At 42.3% G+C, this 24,265-nt stretch overlaps 1 protein-coding gene across 1 annotated transcript in view; it reads left to right on the forward strand.

Moving 5' to 3' along the window:
- The window catches only part of kiaa0825 (KIAA0825 ortholog), a 133,297-nt gene that overhangs the window by 48,913 nt on the left and 60,119 nt on the right, over positions 1-24,265 (forward strand). The window contains exons 17-22 of the mRNA XM_049578703.1: positions 2,078-2,308; positions 2,399-2,703; positions 2,901-3,007; positions 5,361-5,505; positions 8,584-8,739; positions 10,288-10,382. Of these exons, the coding sequence (XP_049434660.1) occupies positions 2,078-2,308; positions 2,399-2,703; positions 2,901-3,007; positions 5,361-5,505; positions 8,584-8,739; positions 10,288-10,382 (1,039 nt within the window). The remainder of the gene's footprint in view (positions 1-2,077; positions 2,309-2,398; positions 2,704-2,900; positions 3,008-5,360; positions 5,506-8,583; positions 8,740-10,287; positions 10,383-24,265) is intronic.

Raw genomic sequence — 24,265 nt, forward strand, 5'->3', positions numbered from 1 at the left:
GTATGAGTCCCAAAACCCGGAAATGAGTTAGCATTTTAGCACTCCTTGTTGCCTCATCTCGCAGTCAGTGGGTTTTTTTGAGGGGAAAGTCTGTATCTGAGGACATAAAACACTAAACTTGTGAATTCTGAAGCTTGAATGTGTCTTAAAAAAGCCCAGAAACCAACGTCCATGAGCATCTAGTACTTGGTGGGAAATACAAGAGTAAATCCCCACAAAGAAACATCTCTTTTTTTTCCCAAGGGCCAGTGTTGACATTGCATGCACGTGAGCCAAAGCATGACTTTAATATGCTGTTACAGAGACTGCAATTACTCCTCAACTCTTCCTTTCTTTCCGCCTCTCTCTGGTACAAGCTTTGATACAGAGCTTAATCAGAACTCCTGTGGAGTATGGAGCCCTTTTTGGTGGTGATTTTTATATCCTGGGTGAGTGGTAATTATTGTAGCATAAATTAGGGTGATTGGAGAAGAGTATTTGGATGGAGACAGAGCAAGGGAGGGGTCGACAGAGGGAAAGAACGAAAAGGAGATAGAGTGAGCCAGAGAGAAATTCTCAAAGTCATCCAATCATCATTTATCCTCACAGGGTAATTAGTTTAATTATTGGACTGTGCCAAATCTTTGTATTATAACTTTGGTTACAGGATACCCCCTGTGCCCCCATTTCTATTTAAACTGTTCACTGAGTTAACTTTCATAGATTAGGTTGAGAGTTTCACTATTTCTCCACTTACACTGATGTTTCATCACACGGTAGCAGGTTGTTTCAAATCAATACACCAGTCAATACAGTAGCGGGCGGTATAAAGTCTGAGAACCAAGTGACTTTGAAAAATAGGTCTAGGTCTCACCTGCCACAGAGCGCTTCTCCTCCGAAAAGCTATATCATTTTCTGTTCCGCTCTCGTCTTTTTCTACGGGTCTGAGGTCACACATTTGTTAGGCGTCCCTGGAGATTTCAGTGCACTTCCAGTGCCGTCACAGCACTATATCTTTCTGTTGTAGCCTTTGGTTTTACAGCCGACGCTGTAGGAAGTTTATGGGTGCCATACAACTTCATGCTGTAGCTGCTCTGCTATCAATATGCGCAGGATATGAAAGGGCAGAGCGACGGAAGACATAGTGCACCTGGAGAAGGTTGTAAGATTTCTATTGTCAGGCCACCTGGGTTTGATCGAGAACATCTGAATTTAGCTCGACATCACTCGCTTTTAGTGGAGATATTTCAACAGAATACCTTAGCGCTCTGTGGATGTGCAAGCTATTCATGTCTCTGTATTTTCCCATTGACTAAAAAGTGGAGTCATTTGTGACACAGACTGAGTGCGCTATGAGCTAGGTGGGCTATTGCATGTAACCCACCCTAATTGGTAGCGATCATAAAATTTCATCTACCCTTCAATTTTATGTCAATAATATGGCATGTCCGCAGGTGTATGACACGTTTACTAGTCCAAACCTTTTATAATTTAGGACCTAGTGTAGTGATAAAATTGTATTTTAATAGAATAGTATTAAATCTTCCTACATACAGGTGGTGCCTTATTTTTTATTGTGCAGTAAGAGACTTATATGTACTGCATCCAAAATAATTGAACTGTTTTGTTTTCTTACAGCAGGCAACATGTCTTCTTATTAAATTCAACTAGATATACCTTTAACAGTTGATTTCTATTCACTCTCTAAACAAACTATGTCAGTCTGTCAGATTTTCAGTCTCAGAATTTCCAAAAGAATGACATGGCACATAGTTTATATTGTAGGACACAGCTGCAAAACATCTACTGCATCACAATGAATTTAGTTCACTTGGTAGAACAGATATTTTAATTGCCAGTTATGACTAAGTGAGTCAATTTAGTTCTGATGTTTTGTACCCTCTTATCTGTGTTTCTCCTTCTTCACTGGCTCAGTCCAGCTCACAGCACCACACTGGTTACATAGCCTTACATGAACTTTGTGCTTGTTTGTATATAGCTTAGTTTAGGCTTTAAAAATCAGTGATAGGTAGAATTTGTCTCAAGTCTTCAACTTGATATTCTTTGAGCCACTGTATTCATTTTTCATTTTTGTCAGACACAACCCGGGCTGTACCTGTAGTGATCAATTGTGTCCGGGCCATAATCACCAAATCTACCAGCGCCCTGCTGGTACACCTGGTCTCTATGGTAATGGGTTTGCAGACCACAGAGGACCCCATTGGAGCCTCATTCAAGCAGAGTGTACCAGAGAGCATCCTGGCTAAAATACCCAAGGAGTGGAACTACACACCTGTGGAAGCATGGGGAAAGGAGACTGCTGCTAAGAGTACGCACACACTTGGGTGTCACATTTTCAAGCGAGATATAAGAAATTTTACTTTTGTTTTCTCAAACTAATATTCCTTTCTCCTTCCAGCTGTCATATCTGTAACTATTCAAGCCTTGTCCTTCATTTTCACCAACCTGCCCTTGGCCGTAGCATCCGTGCCTCTCTCCGTCCGCTTCCTCTTCCAAGTGGCAGAGAAGCACCTCTCCCAGCATGCCCGGCAGCTGCGCTTAATGGGCCTGTTACTCTGGGCCCTGTTAGGCTGTCTGATCCAGGGCCTGGAGGACCCAGCCACACTAGAACAGATCAGTGGTCTGGCCTTGGACCGTGGAGCAAGGGAAACGCTGTCCCTGCTTGCTGAGTGCCTACAGGCTACCATGGGCATTCAACAGAAGGTAAGGGCTAAGGTTAATATGGGCTATAGGGCTTTAATATTAACAATACTATCAATAGGAGTTTCAGGAAATGTAGACCATTATACCAGGCTGTTACGACTGAAACTGTATACCAATCACAGCATCATATTGATATGTGCCAACAAGTCATCCTACTTCTACTCAATTACCTGAATGGTCTGTTGTTTGTCTGACAGGGTGTTCCCAAACCCACAGTGCACAAAGTCTTGCAGGTTCTGGAGGAAAAAAGACCCAAGTGGACAAACATGCAGCTGCAGAAGGCCCGCAAGCTCTGCGCAGACAGGTGAGAGGTCAACTGCAGGTATTAAGTGAGAGGTCAAGGTCAGGATGGTATTGATGTAGTTAGTGTTACTGTTTTCATGCGTTTGGGAAAGTACTTTATATGTGTTATCCATCATTAGACGCAATCTGTATTGATTATTCATGTGCAGCTTCAACAAAAAATGAGGTATCATTTTATTCAGATCATTTTGATTGTAAAAACAACTTTTTATTAAATTAATTTCCCAGTACCTAATTTTCATGATTTATAAATAGCAAGATAGAAATTGAGGCCTGATGAAGGAGGAGGCTCAAACTGATCACGCTGACTGATGGTGTATACAGCTACTTGACGTTGAATTTAGATGCTGAATAAAACAATGAAAAAGAATGCAGCTTAGACATGCTTCTTTTTTCTTCTTTTTTTTTTTAATTGAGCATTCAAATTCTGATGTATCGTATCATCGCGATCATTTTTCATTGAAAAGCTTCATGAGTGAGATCAATGAATCTCACGTGTTTGTTGGGGTGAATGATGGACACGCCATCTGACTGAGCGGACTGTAGCCTGGAGTGATGGGAAAACAGCTTTCACTTTGGGCTGATCTGTGACCTTTGGCTCGCCGTTTTGTAGCTCGTTCCCAGAAATTGCGCCTCTGGTCGCTCACTTCATCATAACAATCTCTGGGTGCATCCATCCTCATAAAAAGGTGATTCAGCACCGTAACACAACATTTACAATTAAAAAAAAAAGAAGAATGAAATAAATAAAAACACTGAGTAGATTACAGCCGGTTCTAGGAAATGCTGTCTGTTTCAGTGACAGGAAGAGAGGATGAGATGGAGGTGGGGGGGAGAAGAGACAGGGTGGCGGAGTGATAGGGAGGGGGTTGAGTGGAAAAGTGAAAGAAGAGTGATTATGTATCACCTGTCGGAGGCATTCAGTGGGATCATTACTATTCATTAAACTAACCTTCACAGGGAAGTGACGCCTGGCTTGTAAACAATCAGAATACAGTGTCAGAAAGAGAGAGAGAGGGAGAGAGTGGTGTAATAACTCCAAAAACAACTGGCACTCCACTCACTGGCATCTCACACACACACACACACCCTAGTAAACCCCTCGACAAAGAACATTTGCCCCTTGCGAGCCCTCCCACCTCTGTTCCCTCATCCCACTTTCCCTCCTTCCTTTCCCAACTGCCCCCCCCCCCAAGCCACCCACCTTGTCTTTGCAAAGTAATTTGTAGAGGAGAAGATTATTGTTCTCCATCATGGTGACCCTGGCTGGGCTGACGGGATGCATACACAGATGAAGATGAATGCAGTTATTCCTTGGCGGAGGTCTGCCTCTTTCAGGGCACATTGGCCCTAATGACATGATTGATAGGCTGTCCCAAATCCGGAGGGGCCCTCATTAATCACCCCGCTGACTGAATCCAATCATCTGCTTCACCTGCACAGTGATGGACAGGAAAGGATACAGCGCAGGTGCTGACACGGATGCACAGCCACCATCGCCGACAACACCACCGTCGGGCCGCCAGGCAAAAGAATGAGGGGATGTACGCGGACGAGAGGGGACTCCTCTTCCTTTGCCACTCTCAATGTCAAGCAGCCAATGGCTGGCTGACAGGCGACACCGTTCCTGCCACCTTATAATTACAAAGGGGAAGAGAGGGAGAGAGAGAACAATGACAGGAAGTGTATGTGAAGGAGAAGGGTTGATGGACGGTAGTGTGATATCCATCCATACAGGAAGGGCAGGAAAATGATGCGGGCGTCTGCCAGGGGTGGGGACTGTACATGCATGAGGACCTTGACACACAATTACACACACACACATACATGCTTAAGAACACACACACCAATCACTTTTAGTGCACCAGCATCCTTCGGTCAAAATTCCCCTATGTATCTCATGAATGGTAATGAAAACAGTGAAAATTATTTTTATTTTATCTAACCCTTAATAATTTGTCTGTATTTCTCACTTGTGTTGGCCTTGACTGTACTGCATAGTTTTTCAGAATGTTCAGCAGAGCAAAGAGATATTTCTTTTCTTGCCAGGAATTGCATTTTCAGTTCATTTGCCCTCTGGAGCAAATGATTTCTCTAAAAACTAAAACTCATTAATTCTAACTCAGGAGTCGTGTTTCAGTTAATTTTCTTGTGTACAACAAATTCCAAATTTTACTCCAAATTTTTCTCTAAACTAGAAAATACTTCCTCAGCCAGAGGTGGTATAGAGATACAAGCTGACACCCTCCCTCGTCCTGTTTCCTCTCCTTTCTCTTTGCCCCTCACTGTGTTTTTTTCTGTCTTTGTGTTTACTCTCCCATCTCCTCCTTTTCCCATCTCTGTTTCTCTCTCAGCGTATTTGAGCGAGGAAAGGAGAGCGGAGTCGCTGCGGCTGAACTGACTGAGCAGAAAATAGGCCTGATGCTGCTGGAGGTCTGCCACAAAGCAGGTGGCAGCGACTACCTGAGGCAGATCTATCACATCATCCAAGGCAATGAGGTAGGGAAGCACTCCCTCTCCCCAGCAATTAGGTGGCTGCTGGCCTGAGGCCGCAGGCTGTTCAGGAGGGGGAGACGGAGGGAAGAGGGCTGCTGCATGTGTGCAGTCTGCTTGTTCTGATCTTCTGTTGTTCAGGTGACCTCAAGGGTGCAAACCTACAGTGATTTCCTGTGTTATACGCTCACCACATGTAGAGGAGAGGGAGCCACATGTAGTTATTCAGTACAAAAGTCTTTGGAGGAGATCTGAGTGAGAAAGAGCAGTGCTTCTTTTTTTTTTAAACTCAAGTAGAAGTTATTTTAGCTAAACTCACTTCAGAGAAAAAAAGTTGAACAGAATGAAAAGTAGAAGTTCTCTAGAAAGTTAATTGAAGTATATATGTGTGTATTTATATATATGTGTGTATATACAGACAGAAAGTGATATTTTCTTTTAAGTACACAGTTGGTAAAGCATCGGCTTTAAAGTGAGCATGGCCCCTAGGAAAATAAGTAAAACGTACACAAGAAATGTTATGTACAGAAACTCAAGTTGTTGTAACTGGTTCCATAACTCCTCTTCAGGTCGGCCTGTTGACATTTCTTCTTCAGTGAGAATCAAACCGAAACATCCTCCACCTACAGCATGCTACATTTATATCCCACAAACAATCCCCTGCTATTGTACAGTATATCACAAAAGCACCAACATATGCTATTCTGCACACTGCAAACTGCATCACACGTACCTATGGACTGTAACCTCAGCACAGTGACTCTTACATTGGAATAGGATTATTAGTTATGTGATGAGGCTTGCAGTATCCTGTATTTGTGTTAACAAATTCCATTAAAAAATCAAAACCAATGGTGAATTGGTCCATTTCTCAATACTTTCCATCTTCTCCACCCAGGCACAATGGTTCCTAATGAGGACCTAAATCTTTTTAAAAGGCTAGTAAATATATAGTTTCATTTTTAGAACAGGATAAATGATTTTGTAAAACAACTGGACATTGTAATTTTTTTTAGCAAATATTACTGGTACAGGTAAATCATGTCAGCAGTGTGGCTCTCTGTTGTCGTTTTTATAGTGTTTGAACAACAACAGTGCTCAACAGCAAATAGGAATAAACTATACCAGGCTTTAGATAATTTTTGTTAGTGTTATTAATTAATTTTTGGTTGTGGTCTTGTCATGGAATTTGTTGTTAAAAGTATAGATTATCACCAAATGTATATTTTAAAGTACCAGTATGTAACATTTAGGGGGATATATTGGCAGAAATCGAACATAATACAGTAAGTATTTTTTTTCTTGAGTATATAATCACCTGAAAATAAGAATTGTTGTATGTTCATTGCCTTAAAATAAGCCATTTTTATCTACATAGGGAGTGGGTCCTCGTCTACGAAGGTCGCCCTGTTGCACAGTTTCTACAGTAGCCCAGAAGGGACAAATCAGACATTGGGTCTAGACTGGGCCATTTACGTTTTCGTGTCGGCGGCCATAGTTAGCAGGCCCTCCAGAACTAGAGCATCAAAAATATTGATTTTTTTTATTGTGAAACAGCTTCATTGAGTCTTTCTATTGGATTAAATCACTGGGTTCGATGCTTTTGGAGAGGGGGGAGCCTCTGCGGATAATTTTGCTCCTGGTAAAATCCTCCTGAACATCTGGATCAGAAATAAAGTGAGCACACATTATGTTATCAGAGAAAATAGGCGAGCACTCTTCAGCAGGCTTTGGGCTAGAACAGCATAGGAGAAACACTGATTTACAATGTGAAACTATTTTATTCGGTGCCAAAAACCTTCTTAACAATGAACACTGACAGAATTCTAACTGGGAAAAGTTTCAACTGGTTCCAATCTTCATCCTCACCACTAGATGTCATTAAATCCCCCTAAATCTTCCACACTGTTCCTTTAAGAAACGTAAAGCTTAATTATCTTAAAAGGGGCAATTGCTCTTCCAGAAAAAAAAAATACAGCCTTAAAAATCCTCAAATGATTGGTCAATGACACTACTAGTGGAGGACCCTCAGTGATCATCCCAGCACAGCATATATAGGTATAGGTGAGGTAATAGAGTTGTCAAAAGAGCGAGGAGATACTTGGTTGGTGCTCGTGATTCTTACAGACATGGTCCTCCTATAGACTGTCTATTAGGACACAGCATAGAATAATGAAAACATAAGCACCATATACATTATGCTGCCATTGATGGAATCCGTGAACAGCTATAACTCTGCGTAGCGCTTTAATAGAATGTGAATGGGTTTCCCAAGTAGGCTCCGAGTTACCCTCCTGGCAGCTCGAGTATCTCTACCCAGCCAAGGTCGAGGCAAGAACACACAGGTCAGGGACAGACCGGGCTGGTGGTGAGGTGGAGGGATAGGAGGTTCAGAGGCCATGTCAAGCTGACGGATGGGAATATAGTGAATTCACACCAGGATGCCCATGCAGACACACATACACTTATAGAGACGTACACACACTCATTACGTTATAGTGTACATCTTGCAAGACACCTGTGTGAAGCAACCGCAGCAAAGGTTGCAGAGACATAAGTGGAAAGTGTACTGTTGTCCTGAAAACCCTTCTGCTTCTCTACAGTGTTATAAACTGTATATTCTGTGTTTTCGTTGCTCTGTTCCTGAACGTCTTTCATTAATTATACTTTTGTGAGGCTGATCAATAGGGGAATACGTGGATAGAGAGAGTTCTGCACATCACTCTGCTCTATTGGAAAGAAGTGCAGTATAAAAACCTGTCTGAACCTGTCTGTTGATTCACTTAGTAAAATTCAAAGTGCATTATCATTATCACAAATGAAAAATGAAAATGCAGTATTTGTAAAAATGCTGCCAATGTCAGTATGCTGAATGTCCTTGAGTGTGCTCTATTGCTCTTTCAGTCTGAGGAAGTTTAGTTTTTCTTGTAAATAACTTTTTGGCCTTTCTCTGTTGGTCTTAGTTTGTCAGCCCTTTTCCAAACAGAGTATTTTCTGTCAGTCATAATATGTCTTTTTCAACCATTCTACTTTCTGTCTCTCTTGTGTTTTTACCCTCTCTTTTCCCTTCCGTCTTGGATTCAGGAACTATTGATGTCTAAACTAAGTGGAAGCGCAAACTCGCCCAGTAATCCTCCTGAATTGGTCAACTTTGACCCTAGCTCTGAGAGTCATGCACACACAGCCGGCTTCAACCCTCTCCACCAATTTGACCACATTGGCAAGAAGAAGCTGGATCAGGTTTGTCAAGCATTTTTAAGGTTATCATCATAGATTATTTTGGCAGCACAATCATGTATTTATTATTTATTTTAGCTCCATAAAATGTCTTTGATATTCTAGTGATTACTGGAGCTTCTTCGTGTCCTCAGTCTTTGTACCGTGTGGGTGTACTTGTGATGTACAGGGCGTTGTCGTTTTAACTTTCTCCCAAGGCCAGAAGCATAATGTTGAAGGTTAGGAGCTGTTTGAGTCTCTAGCGAACTGGATACTGTGGCAATCTCTGAAGTTGTCAGGTCTTTCTGGGGCTCGGCTCTCCTATTCTCCATAGGTCGCTGCCTTTTTCCAAGCAGGAGTTAGGCTGGCAGGAAGAAAAGAACACTGAAAAGGTGAACAGATGAGAGAAGAATCCTTTTTCATGAAAGAATGAGTAATGTTAAAGGAGAGTGCAGTCTTAAAGTGCACTTCTTTGGGGCTTTGAACCGTATACCCTCTTACCCCAAACTTACTCCCAGGAGTGCCACCGTGATGTTGAGTTAATTGTTAGATTTTTTTCCCCCCGATAAAGGGGATAAGTCTAGCTACAGGTAGTTTTAGCTTGACGTGAGAGCTGTCGGCTTTCCCCCTCATTTCCCTACTACTATCAAGGGAAATCCCGCTGATATCACAGAAAACAATCAACAAAAGCTAGTATTTCCTCAAGACAGGCTTGCGTGTGTCTTTTTTTAACTTTTTTTTAAAAATGGATTAGATGTATTTATACACACAGTACATCCCTTGTAATGTAGCTGTGTTGCCGCCATTGTTTTTCAAGAACAGACACGTTTTAATCCTAAGACTTGGCCTGTTTTTGGCTTATCACAGGAGGCTGCATAGCTTTGCATAGAAACACCCTATTAAGAGAATGATTAAAATGCCTTCTCCGCTTCAGGTGCCTGTGTTGTTTGTCAAATAAAATGGAGGGTGGAGGGAGGGGGGGGGGAGAAAAAAAAAGTTACATCCATCAATCACCTACGAGGAAGGAGCAGAGGGGGGATGGATGGATGGAGGGAACGAGTGGAGTTCTCCTCCTTTTGTCAATAAAACTCAGCCTGGAGTTAAGAGTGACATTTTGGCAATCAAAGCAATCTGATTTTTATTTGCTTTCCCAATATGGTGCTAGTGCCAAGCGTGTTTGTGTGTACGCGTGTGCGTGTGTGTGTTTACAAAAAAAAGAGAGAGAGAGAGATGGAGAGAGAAAAGGAGTGGGGGGGGGGGTTGGCGGGGTGCCATTGAAGATGGTAAGAAAAAAAAAAAGCCGAGCAGTCACAAGAGTAACGACTCCCTCCCAAAATTGATTTATCTTTCTATAAATGATGGCTACATCCCCCCAAATGGATTTATAAATTAATTGCTGTCTTATTGGAATAAAAACCTTCTTGTGCGGACATGATTGATCGCCTGGTGTCGGTAGCCTGCGCTGGGGACCCCCCTCCTCCTTTGTTAGTGGGTCCCAGCTGGAGCGGTAATGCACTGATGGTATTAACCCTGATTAATAACTAACAATACGCTATCCTCATACATCAACAGAGTGCAGTGGTCGACTGGGCATGGGACTGGCCGAGGCTGCTGCCAGCCTATCAGGGCATGAGTCAGGTCACCTTCAAAACTCTGCTGGCCAACAGGTAAAACACTAATTTCACTCGTTACGCATACACATGTTCACTGACAGCGGTGTGCGCGCACATGCAAACGCAAGTGTGAGTGTCTTTTTTTGTGCTTCCATGTTTTTATTATGATCCTCACAGGTGTTTTTTGTTTTCCGAGCAGTCTTTTCATGAAATAAAAGCCCCGCTCCACAGAGGCGTGTGCTGCATCAGTAGTGTCTTTACCTGTACAAAATGCGGCGTTCACCTGGGACTCCTGAGGCAAGTTTCCCTCCAACCCCAAAATTCCCTTTTGACTGAACTTCGGTGTAAGCTCCAGTCATCGGGGATCATATAGCCTTGCTGCTCTTCATCAGAGGTTCAAACTTCCACTTTGTTCAAAGGCCAAGGGCTCCTGTGGCTCCCACAATGGAGGCTGTGGAAATAACTCTTTGGAAATTTTTGGAGTGCTGTAATATGCTGTGTGTGTGTTGAATCATGGAATCCTGTCCTTGTTCATGCACATGTGTGACCAACTCTCTGCGTGGACAAAATGTTTGCAGATTTCTGTAATTGAGGTGCGCCTGCTCATCGGGTACGCCTGAGGCCTTGAAACAACCAGAAAAGTAGTTAGAGAAGAAAAAGAGCTGTGTGTCACCTGACTGAAGAGTTTTTTGCCCAAGTCCGCCACCCCTGTCCCATCCTCCCCTCCTCTCCTGTTTTGCTCTGCAATGGGCATAAATATTTATGCAGGTATGTGACACATATTAGATGGCAATACTTCAGGCTGTTCCCTGTTCTCCATTCACAGCTGTCACGCTGCCAGCTATCAAGGAGCCATGGGGCTACTGCACCTTGTCTCCACGCCTACGCCCAATCCATTCTAAATCACCGCCATTGTAACACACACACACCTTGCTAACAAAGGGCAAGCTCTGCATCTGCCAAGGACACAGGTCTAATAAGGGTGAAGTACGCGGCTCTGTGCTGTGCTGTGCTGTGACGAGCTTTGTCGCCTCCGTGCCTCTACCCCCTCTTCCCACACACACACATACACACTCTCCATTCTTCCTCCCCTTATATGCTGCTTTGTTGCATGTTAAAACAGATACTGTCATTGCTTGACTGAGCCAAATTAGTGTTGGGGCATACATGAATAGAAACTGAATGAAGTGGATATGAAGTCAGATAGGAAGAGAGAGAGAGAGAAAAAAGAAAGAGAGATTGGATGCAGTTTGAGATTGTGAGTGACACAGAGAGGGAGAGAGAGCAGTCAATACTGACACGCCACCAAAACGTATGAGGAAGGATGGGAGTGGGAGGGGGGTAAAGGTTATATAATTCACCCTAATCTCACAGTATCAAAGTGTCTGAGATTCTGCCATTTGCCTCATTAGCCTCTCTTTGTTGGGCCAGAGGAGCAGATTTCATGGAGGATTTGGAGAATGGCTTTGGTTCTGCCTGAGACGCTCGCACAGAGCAGGAAGTTAGTTTCACGGCTGGCGACATGTAAGCTGTCAAAGTTTTCCTCAGATCCATCTCCGACTCAAAAATATCTCTCAAGCTATAGAAGACCATTCACGGGATAAGCGCACTGATGTCGGATCCACTGATCCATTTGTTAGTGCAGATAAGGATAACGCTTTCTGCATAACCGCAGACTGAAGTGCCCTCGGCTGTTTTCACAGAGGCTTCACAACAATTACTCTTTTGCTCCCTCCAGTTGCTGGACAAACCGGAGGACATAATCTTACACTCTTGACAATCTTAATAGTAATGACGCTGTCTCATACTGTACAAATACACCTATCATTGTAACCTTGTGATGTTCTGTATTTTCTGTCTTACGAGTTTTAGTCTCCTTGAATGACTTCCTTCCCTGTACACAGCCAATATTTTTTTTTTCGCTCCCTTGACTGTGTGAGTTAGCAGTGTGGCCCATTGGCCTCCTATATATTGTTACAGTGGCAGGACAGTTATTGTGCCCAGAGTTTATATCACATTCTAATGGAGCAAGGCTATGAGTTAAGGGCGGTAGGCTTTTACACCAGGGCTGTTAAATCACTGCTCAGATGACTTCATTAGCAGAGCAGGACACATGCTGAGACACTTGCACGCTGCACACACATAAACGCACGCACATACACTTTCACCCTGCTACCTTGACGGTGTAGCCAGACAGGAGGGAGAGTGGATTTATACAGGTGTGTGTGTCCTTCTTTGTCACCTGTCACTTCAGTTCCCTCAACACGATGGCTCATCCATCATCTGCAGATTGAGCTTTTCAGCAGAAACCAGACTGATTAATACTACCCCAGGACCCCCAGGGTTGACTGGCTGACTGGCTGACCTGGCTTCCTGGCAGTCTGGAAGTTTGAATGGATAGATGGAGGAATAGTGGGTGGGCTAACTTTTTAGTCTTCTTGTTTGCTGGGTAAAGGGCTGACTACCTGGTGGACTCACTGCCTTGGATAGGTACTGACTGATTGGTGCAATGGATGTAAGAAGTGGTGGAATTGTTCACTGATAAGATTAGATTATTGACAGGCGGAAAGATATTTTGACTGAGTGTTGAGAAGGTTGACTAGCCCACTTAGCAAAAGAAAACTTTTAAAAAAAATATACAGGAAGGCAGTATCTCAGCATTTCATTCATTTCTGTGAAAAAAAAACTAAATGAAATTGTTGTTGTTTTTTTATTGTTTTTGCAATTATTATTCAAGATAAACTTGTAATGATAATAATGATGATATAAGCATAAGAAAATAAAATAGAATCTCACAGGATAAGGGCACAGTGAAGACCTGAACACAAGCCACATTCCCAGCCTTTACTTTCTACTAAACAGCCTCATCCTGCATTATAAAAGTACCTAGTTAAAACAAATAAAAGGCTAGGAGAGCAATGGCCAAGCATTAGGGAGAAAAAAACCCTTGAATTTGCCAAAAAAGAAGCCTATTAGAAATGTATCATTGTTAAAAATATAAAACGGATAATAAGACAGAGAATTGTATTTTTTATTAAATCCTAAAAATATCAGGAAAACTCATCTCAGATACAATATTCTGCTCAATCTGCTCAAATTCAGCCAATAGCTTTTTTTACACAAACTTCCTGCAGTTATTGCGACCACTGTTTGAGTTAATTGTGCATTTTATCAGTTGCTCTGCAGTGGTATTGTTATGCATCGAATATGATATGTAATATCCCTAAAATATGTCACTTACTCAGGGCTCGTCACTTTACTCAATGATGGAGAAGGAGTCTCTTAAGGAAAAAAAGGTTTGGAACCAGTGGACTGACCTGTTGACTTTTTTTTTTCCTTTTCTTTTTTTTGATAAATAGCAGGTCTTAAAAATAGATTGATAGATAGGTAATGGACTAACAGACCGAGGCCAACTAGTTGTCTAGTTGTTCTGTTTCCTGGCCTCTTACACATTTATCCCATCTTCATTATCTTGACACCATCTTTCTACACTCAAATCATGTCACTTAGCCTATAAACTTTGATTTATACCGTTGCACAGTTGACTTATGAATGAGCTGTACTGCAGAAGTATCATTGTAATCGTACAGTAATCAAAGTTCAAGGACTACGGCACATTTCCGATTTATATTAACCCTCTTGATGTGTATTCACTCAGTTGCTTTATTATGAGTTTCTAGCAGCTTTCAAGCAAGGCTCCTTTTATGAAATGCCAAAATCAATGGCATAACATACCCAGGTTAAATATGTGCTTGACGTTTCACCTTGAACAAATTGCGCACCAATGGCTTTGTGTTAATTGGCATGATCTACGGATTGAAATGTGTCCACATTGCCTCCCTCTTTGACTTCAAGTTATGAGCCGTCATTTGTTGCAGAAGCGCGGAGTCAAAGTGCTAAGTGACTCAACTGATATGGAATAGTTTCTCTTCAACTCGTGATCTATGGATAACTCTGCTGCTTTGTCCTTGGTTAGCCTTTGAAATCCTCTTTTATTTGGCAAATGCTTGTAACTCTGTCACAGCATACAGTACCTTTGTATGAAACAGTGAAAAGCAACACGACCACTATGTAGTTTGGAATTAATGGCAGCAATGCTGGCCCTTCTCTTTTCTTATGTCAACTCTCATTGTGTTACAAGGCCTTAATAAACTGTAGTCTTTGCTGTCATTTTTCCTTTTCTATCCAGGAAAAATAAAGAAAAGTAAGGAGTATTGCCACGGAAGAAAATCACATTTTAAGCTTCATCTGCCAAGGTGACTTTTTGAGATACTTTCCTTGTGTCGGTATGTCAGAGAAGGTCCTCTGACCTGGTTGATAAGGGGTAACCAAGTATGAGAGATGAAGCTTCATGTGTCACAGGGCGGCTCTTCCACTCCATCATAAGGAGCTAATATCATCCAAGGACATTCATGCTTACATCTACAACACTGGTCCACTGCTCCAGGTCCCATTTTCTGCAACCAGCATGTGACAGCACATACATGGGCGACCAGTAAATTTAAACTTAGATATGCTGTGACTTGCGCTATCTTTTTTTTTACGGCTAATGTTCCGAGTAAGCGCGATTTTATTTCACACATTGACAGTAAGAGAGCACTAGCAGCATTGACCCATAGATTTGGTAGCTTTATATGGTAAGCTACACTGTAACTACTGAACACTAAAGCATTTCCTCTGCATTGTCTCATTGTTGCTGTTACCCCTCAGGTCCATAACAATAGCAGTTTGTGGAAAAATGCCAGTCTGTGGCATTCTCTTGCTTGAGCGGCTCCTTAAATTGCAGCGATAGACGCTTGTGCTTTCAGGAAGTGGGCAATCGCCATCTGTTCCTGGGCTCTGCCATATGGTGGGCCTTTTTTCTCAGGGAATAAAATAAAAACAAATATGTCAGAATGTTCGTCTTCCTCCACGGACGCTGATCAACCTGGGGAGAAGCTGGATCTCAGTGTGTCTGGATTAATGGTCTTACTTTACGCTTCAGGGAATGAGGGAGTGCGTGCTTGCGGTTGGTGGGGCTTTGTGTGTGTGTGTGTGTGTGTGTGTGTGAGAGCTACATGAGCATGCCTGTGTGAGGGTATGCACACGCTAATGCACATTTATGTACCTGGAAGTATTTCTAGAATCGTTTATCTTTATCTGCGATGTTACCGTACCATTTTGAGCAGTTGGTTGCCCTAGTCTTGGAAGCATTAAACAACACAGGAGAAAAGAGCTTCAAGGTTAGCCAGAGTGACATTTCATGGCTGCCGCTGCCAAAGAAACAAGAAGAAACGCTCTCAAGCCATCATCAGGCTCTTCGTCTTGCGAGGCCAGAAATTCAAAAGACTTGTCACTTTTGAAAATCAGGAGAGTGTGATGTGTCATTGAGGAAGGGCTTCTTTCTTCTCTCGTCGATCCCCTTGTGTGTGTCCTCTCCACTGACTGACAGCTAGGGATGGGAGTTTGTGTTGGTGGAGACAGAATACATCTTTTGTCTGCTTGGTTATACATGGTGTGTTTTGTCTTCGCTACCCCTGGACAGCACTGACACATTGAGGTTTTCATTAGCCGTAAGCAGGTGGCGGAGGAGAGGGACGAGCTTGTGCGCATGTTTCCAAGCCTGCCTGCCTGCCTGCCTGCGTGCGTACGCATCTGCACTGCACCAACTTGTATACTGTATGCATATCGTGGAGGGCGTACATGTGTCTGCCTGCATGTGTGTGAATGTTCGCTCTTATATTTCAGTGTGTGTGATATTTGGAGGTTTGCTCCAAAGGCGAATAAATCAGTGATGCCTGGGATAAGGCCGTGGCCCCTCCTCAAACTGCACAGACAAGCTGAGAGGCTCATTAATCAAACGGCCAGTCACAGATGTGATGGCTTCCACACAAACCGCCAGCAGACTGTGAAAGTCACATCCAACAGAGTCAACTGTCAGCCAGGCAGGCAGGCAGGCCGGCCGCACTTTTCCCTCTCCCCCCTCTCTCCCTCTCTCTCTTCCCCCTCTATTGTATTTATCTCTCAGTCTCCCTTTACCTCCTCTCACCTCCAGCATGACGCCTCAGTGTGATACATCTGAAATATTTGTCTTGTCCCTCTAAAAACGATCTGGAGGGTCGAGGCAAATCTATCTTCTCAGAGAGTGGTCATGGTCAAACCATTGTAGGGACACAAGACATCAGTCATTACTGCACATTGCTCTGTTCTCTTTGGTTACAGCAGACAGTACTTAGTGGTGCAACATAGTTAAACATCTTTTTATCCAACCTTGACTATCCAAATTCTCTTGTAACCTTAACAAATCTTAATTTATTTTCCCATGAAAGTTGATATAGGCACAATGATTTTGCATTGGTCAAAAGTTGATTTTAAAAAAGTATTTGAGTTAACTTTAAATACTGGATATGCAGTGGAACCCCCTGAAGTTTTTCACTGAAGTGGCCAGATGGGGCCACTGAATATCTTGGGGTAGTACGCCAAAACCAAAAGCCATAACCAAATTTCATTGGCTAGTTGAAAGCTATGTCATTATGGAGAGTTACCGTAACGAATTATGTACTGATACCTTGTTTTCTTATTTTACAGTTAACTGCTGCTCATAGACTAATACTGCTACAGTTAACATTTTGAGTTCCAAAACAATCCTGTTATGACATATTTTATACATGTTAGGCAATTATTTTTCTTTAGATAGGCTGGTTGTCCTTTTCCCAAACATCAGGCATAAATGTCAAATACTTCCACTTCGGAATAGACCTGTGAAGATGTCGGATCAGAGACTCACTGAAAAGATTTTTAATTGGGACACCTCCCACTGTCATCCCTGGGTTAATGAGTTGAAATCCTTATTTCATTTTAACAATTTGGCATTTATTTTCCAGAACAGGTTACTTTGTGACATTTAGAAGATCTGGAGTGAAATGTTTTGCATGTCTACAGAAACTACAAACTTATTGTCTCATATAGAATAGCTACAGTGTGGAACCTTACGTGAAGTATAGTCTAAACAAAGGACAAATATCTCTGTGTGCACAGTTGCGCTCAGGAACGTTGCCATTAGCCTTAGAAACTGGAAGGTTTAACGCCACCCCAGAGGAAGACAGAATTTGTTTGTTGTGTAATTTAGGTGAAGCTGTGAATGAGGTTCACTTCTTGTTTTATTGTCCTGTATATGAATACATAAGGAGTGTACTTTTCCATGAGATGACCTCTATCTATGTTGATTTATTTTGGTTGGATGATCATGAAAAATTTGAGTTTTGTTTAGGAAAGGGAACCTTTTTGTGGCTGAACTTCTTTGCAAGGCCTGGAATAGAAGGCAGAGTGTTCTGTTTCTGGACTGAATAATTAGATAACATTTATCTTTTGATTGTTACTGCAACATTATTGCAATGGTGTCTTGTAAACCAGTGAGGGTTGGGCAAATGTAAGTGTGCATGACACAAACACAAAAAAATCAGAAATCAATCCTTAAAAGGACAAATATACAGCTTTAATTTGAAAGAGTGTGTAGATTGTAAGAAACAAGTCTTCTCAAGTTTAGGGGAGACTTGTGGGTATAAACCAACTTTCATTCAAATATCTTGAGGTGAGAGCTCAAGGGACTCCTTTGAAATTGGCCATGCCAGTTCTTCCCTCGCCAAAATTTAGCCTACTATGGAGCATTATTTACCCCCCTTTCCGACAAGCAATGCCGAGATGGTTGCTAATGGATACCTAATGTTGTCCAGTTTCAGGTGATACCACTCTCTCCAAGCTAGCTTAAAAAATGAGCATCACAGCTTCTTAAATTCACTAATGTCAGCCTCCAGTTATTTTCGCCAGATCGGCCACTGGGGGGGCCGCTGTAGATGTGATTGTCAAGTCAATACATACTGTTCATAGTGTCCAGCTCTAAGTGTAAATGCTGACACAGTACAAACCTTTTCACCTGTCATTTCCACTGCACAGAGCATTCAGAAGTACATTCAGGAGTCAGATGCCTCTTTCATGGAAATGCAGCCATGTGTAAATGAGTTGTCCCATCCTTTTCTGGTTATTATATCACATATCACATTCTAACCATTTCACTGCTGCAATCTCCTCTCCCAAAGGGTTTGAATTGTTCACAATAGTTACAATAATATCACCATTCAGTGACAGGATTGTCGGTGCACAGTGCTTATGCCACAAGGAAGCTTCTCAACAGGATTATCTGGTTATCCCCTCACGGATTGTGAACTTCCTGCAGTTTTCACCTGACCTCTTTTTCACAGATATTGTGATTTCAGTTAATTTCATAACATAAATAGCAACCTCTGTGATTGTTCCAACTTCCAACCTTGGATGGATAAATAGTTGGAGACACTCTGTAACACCAGAGCTAAATGAAAATACCACTTAATCTACTGCAAAGCCCTCCAAGGATGGAGAGAAATGCTGGATGGAACAGGGACAAAACAAAGCCCCCCATTTCCTGATTAAAAATGGCAAGTCCCAAGGCTCTCCAAATACACTGGGGTATTTTAATGGTACAAATATAAAGACAGTGCTCCACACAGCAATTGAAAGCTATGCTTTTGTTTTCAGTGTGTGTAATGGTGGTGTAGGGGAGGAATTTCTGTTGTTTTGATGCCAGAATTTTGAGGATGACACCAGTGCAGTTGGAGCCTCACAAAGCTGAACTGCTCTCTTGCAAGATCCCTTTTTGCTACACAGACCTTATGAGCAGCTATTTAAACCAGGTTTTTATAAATATGAAATGAGCCATGATTCAGCAACTTTATGGCTTATTTAACACATTTTTTTTTGTTGTTGTTTTTTCAGTGTGAAGATGAGAAGCAAAACAATAATGACATGTCGATGTTGAAGTGAATAGATGAATTCTGTCTATCATGTCTTGTACAGCCTACTTAAAATGATGTGTCGCAATAATAGCAATACCAATTTAGCCTTGCCACATTACATTAAGTGAAATTATGGGCTGTGATTTAAGCCTTGTAACGTAGTATTAATATCTATCTTAAAATGCAATATCACTGAATACCTCGTCAAACAGAAAAATGTTCACTGTGATGCTTTGCTAAGTTGCCACACTTGTTACCTTTAAGTATTTTGTCACCACACCTGACTTTAGGAACTTTGTAGAAACTTTTGCTTTTGCTTAGAAATTCTAGCAGGCCCACTGGGCATTTGTTTTTTGTCAGCTCTGTCAGCAAAATAATTCCATATTTTGCCCCTGGAACCAGTTTTGTCAACCAGTTAAGATGGACTGGGACTCAGTTCAAGATGCGGTGGACTGTTTGACGCTGTTGCCATGTTTCCTGCTGATTTACTGAGTTGACTTTTTAGCTGACTGCAGCAGTCCATTGTCAAGAGCCAGACTGTGACCGTCTGTTCCAGTCCATCATTTTCTTACTATTCTATTCCATGTGCCATCTTTATTCAGACCCTCTGGAGGTGACACTGAGTCAGGCTCCTAGCTCGCAGAATGTTTGATTGTTTGATGAGTGTATTGAAGGATTATACTGGAGAACCCAGTGTTGAATTGAAAAAACTAATAAGACATTTTTGTTTACTGAGTCAATACTGCAGTCAAGGAGAGCTGTGCTGCATATCAGTTATACAGTAGTAGTGGCAGTGTTGATATCGCTAATGACTGAATGAGTAATAACACACACACACAGACAACTGCAAATGTTAATGTGTGTTTGTATATTTGTGTGTGTGCTGGTCCACTTTTGTAACACGGGAGTTGCAAAAAGAGCTCAATTTTTGTATCTGCCAAATATCATGTTCATGTATTTTTGCAAAAGTCACTCTTAAAAAGGGCACCAGCTAAATGCCTAAATTATAAAGTGTGTGTGTGTGTGTGTGTGTGTGTGTGTGTGTGTGTGTGTGTGTGTGTGGACGAGTGTGACGGTGAGGGTTTGTTTTGGTGGTACATCACGAGGTTGTATCCTGTCGCCAGGCTCATTAGCCCATCGGCAGCGCCCAGGCTGCCCCAGCCAATCGCTGCACTCCGCGCGGCTCTGCCATTTGCATGTGGTCCAGGAAGAGATAATTAGAGGGATCTCTGCCTGTCACTGTTAATCTGGGACTTAGTGAAGGGCTGTGACGCCGACATGCTGATGGACTGACACACATGTCTGCACATACACACACAGTGTGGCGTCATACTCGCGTACACTTGTTGGCATCCGATACACACACACATGAAGGAACAGCAAACACAGTACCTGCACACACACATACCAGCACTGAGCACAGGGAAGCACCGTCTCTCTGAACTCTCTGGAGGGTTGGTCTTTATTAACTCTTTCTTTTTGAGCTGTGATGAACACAGTTGTCTTTTTTATGATCTTTTTTATCTCTAATATGACAGTATATTACACTAAAATAAATCAGAGCTGCTTCACCATTGGTATGTGAATGATAGCATGTTGACTCAGTGGCTGTTTACACCAGTTGTACTATGCTGTTGACACAGGTTTTAGATCCCTGTTCAGATAGACTGTGCGCTTGTTGCTTCCCAAACAGGCAGAATGCTCGGTAAGCCTTTTGAACAAGCCCAGCTGTCAGCCCTATATACTTTCACACATACACACACACATTGATACACACACATCCGAACAAACATGTACATGTGCTCATGTGCTGGCACGTCCCCAGCCACACACATGCCGAAAGCACACAAACTCTCTCACACATCGCTGATTGGCAGGCCTCCTGTTTTCCCATAATTCCGAGTGATTTATCCAATCAATCTCACTTGGAGGGCTGCTAAAGCGTTGAGTAATATTAAGAGTAGAACATGCGACAATTAAAACATCCTTCAGGTAATTACAGAGCTGGTTTAGCAGCAAACAACTGAAGCATTTTATACATTCAGCATGTTGCCTGTGTGTTTTATTTGTACCTGTTTGATAGTTAATCGGAGGAAATGAGGTACATCTGCGAGTGTTACCACCTTTAATGCACATGTGGCATATTATGTAAAATATCGTATCATTAGCTGAATGTGTCTATGCAAATATTGACTCTGTTCACCTAATTGAATATCAGAGACAGTGTCTCATCCTGTACAAGAAAATCCTCTGTAAAAAGCTGGATAGATGTTCTTGTCACTGCAAAGCCTATTTTCCACCCAAATGACAGCCAGTCCTTTTTGCACACTGTGGAACTGTTTAATGGTGCATGTTGAGAGAGAGGGTGAGCACCGTTGCTGACCTCATCCGTCCTGCTCTGTGACCCTGTGTCACCACTGATGACACATAATAGTTGACACTTGACTTTAGGGGCTCTTTAAGTGCCAAGAGTGCCCGGGGCCTTGGATTCATATTCTAATGCGGTCATCTTTGTACTCTGCGCCTCCACCTTTCGTCCAGGAGCTCTCTCTACACTTGTTTCCACTTTTTCTTTGCTTTTCTTCATCACTCCCTCTCTCTTTCTTTGTCTTGTCTCACAGACGAATACACACACGCAATCACACACACACACACACACACACACACACACACACACACACTAACACTTAGACCTACTCAGACACGCTTTGGCTGAATTGAAATAGCCTGTCCCGCCCTCCTGCCCCTGTGCCATTACAGGTAAGCACAGAGGTGCACTTGTCTCGACACTTGTCTTGACAAATCTATAGACAGCCGGAGCCAACACTCCAGCTGGAATCAACCCTCTGTTTTCCTCCTCTCCTCTCCTCTTCTCTCCTCTCCTCTCCTCTCCTCTTCCTCTTCACTGGCTCTCATCAGCATTTCTTTTACATGGCTTCACTGCCTTAGACCCCATAGATATTGAAGATTACAGTTACTGTAAGGGCTGGGTATTCATTCAGATTCACATTGTGCTTATTGATTCCTAACAATTAAATGTTTTTCCTTCAATTGCAATTTGAGCTTATGTGAGTCGGCAATATAAATAAATACATAAGTAAGATTGTTATTTTTTTAGAGGATTAAGCCATTTGACATATATAAATTACAAGGTACCATGCTCAAGACGAATAATGACAGTTGGATGAACCAGCATTAGCTAACAAGGCATTATGCCTATGACTGGTACCCTGGAAATCCAGAGTTCTCGCGAGAGCACAATTTGAATTTGCTCAGCGAGTCACTCTGGCAATCAGTAATGATGATCGTTACCCATGCCGTTGGAGCCGAGCTGCACCAATCACATTGGTGTATCTGATATAGGCGGGTCAGAGGCGAGCTAAACAGATGAGGACAGTGCTGCAACGATAAAGTCCGGAATCAGTCAGTAAACATTGCAAGATGGCTACGGATGAACACCAGTTGTTTGAAACGGCTTTGGCCCCTACAATGAACGAGTTAGACTTGGCTTTTTCTCTAAAAAGGAACAGAAGACAGCGATCAAGTCTTTCCTTTGCAAGAAGGACGTTTTTGCTGTTTTGCCGACCAGATATGGCAAGAGTCTAATCTACCAGTTAGCTCCGCTGGTAGCTAAGCACTAAGTATTGTTCTGATTGGTCGTAGTGTTATCCAATTGCGTACAGTGATATTTTTAAATGCATGCTTGGTGCCACCCCTCGAGTTGGGCCATTTGCATTACTCATGGCCAGACTCTAAATCTTTCTAGATTTGGGTCTGGATTTCCGGGCTATGTGACTGGTGCATTCTTGCAACAAACTTCCTCTTTTCCATGGCGTCATTTTCACCCAGTGTTTATATTTTTCTGCAACACTACCGGTTTATGCAAACTTTGCTACACTTTTCAGTGCAGCAGTACCCGCCTTAACTCGATTAAACACGTACACTGACACATGTTGAACCTGTGATGCAGATGGAAGTACAGAAGGTCTAAACTTAATTTTCAGGAACTAAATGGCTCATTCTTTTCATAATCCAAAGTTCTATTGAATTCCAATAAAAATATCCAATAACAAACACAGACTAACAATCACAAACATCCAGGGAGGTAACCAAACAGACACTGATATAAGAAAAACAGCTATTAGTTGATAATAATGTGGTGGGCATTAGTACAGCAATTACAGATATGCTGTACCAAACCATGGCATTCTTGAGTTAGGTTGCTCCCTTGGGATATATACCCACTGAGGCTGTCCTGTTGCTCTTCAGCCATATAATCTTCCCAACATCTTTTCACATGCAACTATTGCCATCATTTTTTTCCCTCCACATTTTCAGTTTGGGAGTTTGAGAGTCTTTCCAACATCTTAGAGTCAGTGTTATTGGCCAAATATTAATACTCTAAATGCAGATATACTCAACTACGGCACTAGCTTTAGTTCCCAAAGAGACACAACTTTAGGGATCTGGGCAGTTCACACTCTAACCATTCACCCATATTAAAAAAGCATACTTTTAAAGATAAAACATGCAGAATTTCCCTAAAAACGACATATAGACTGATAGAAAAGTAATCCCTTTCAATCATCAGCCATCGCCAAGGTGCATTTTTCTATTGAGACTCTGCCCTCTGCCATTTCCTGTTGTTGGGACATTTGTGGGTGTGTGCTCCCACGGCGCTCAAGTGAGGTCGGGCTTCATAAAAACGTAGCAACCAGGCACCAGACTGTAAGCAGCAGTCATATAGCGAGGCAATTCTGGGATTGGCTTTTGCTTTAACTTTTGCCGGTGAGTGTGTTCACAAACAGTAACCAGCAATCCTGCATAGCATACCTTTAACAAAATGACTTTTAAAACCAAATCCAAACAAATTTATGATGCTCAACCTTAATTATAATCTAAGACAGCAAGGTCAGCATAAACTGTAACTGTGGCGACCAGGTAGGCTGTTTATCCGTGGCAAATGGTAAGTGTGTGCTTGCACTCTCCCTTCCCCTTGCCTCCCACTCTGTGTTTCCCCCATCTTTGCGTATTTTTACTCTATGTTTCTTTCAACTCGGTCTCCTTTTACCTGCTCTGGCTCCCCCTCTCTCCTATCTTCTCAGAGAAACCATCATGGGTCATGTTTTT

This window comes from Epinephelus fuscoguttatus, linkage group LG6 (genome assembly GCF_011397635.1).
Source record: "Epinephelus fuscoguttatus linkage group LG6, E.fuscoguttatus.final_Chr_v1".
NCBI lineage: Eukaryota > Metazoa > Chordata > Actinopteri > Perciformes > Serranidae > Epinephelus > Epinephelus fuscoguttatus.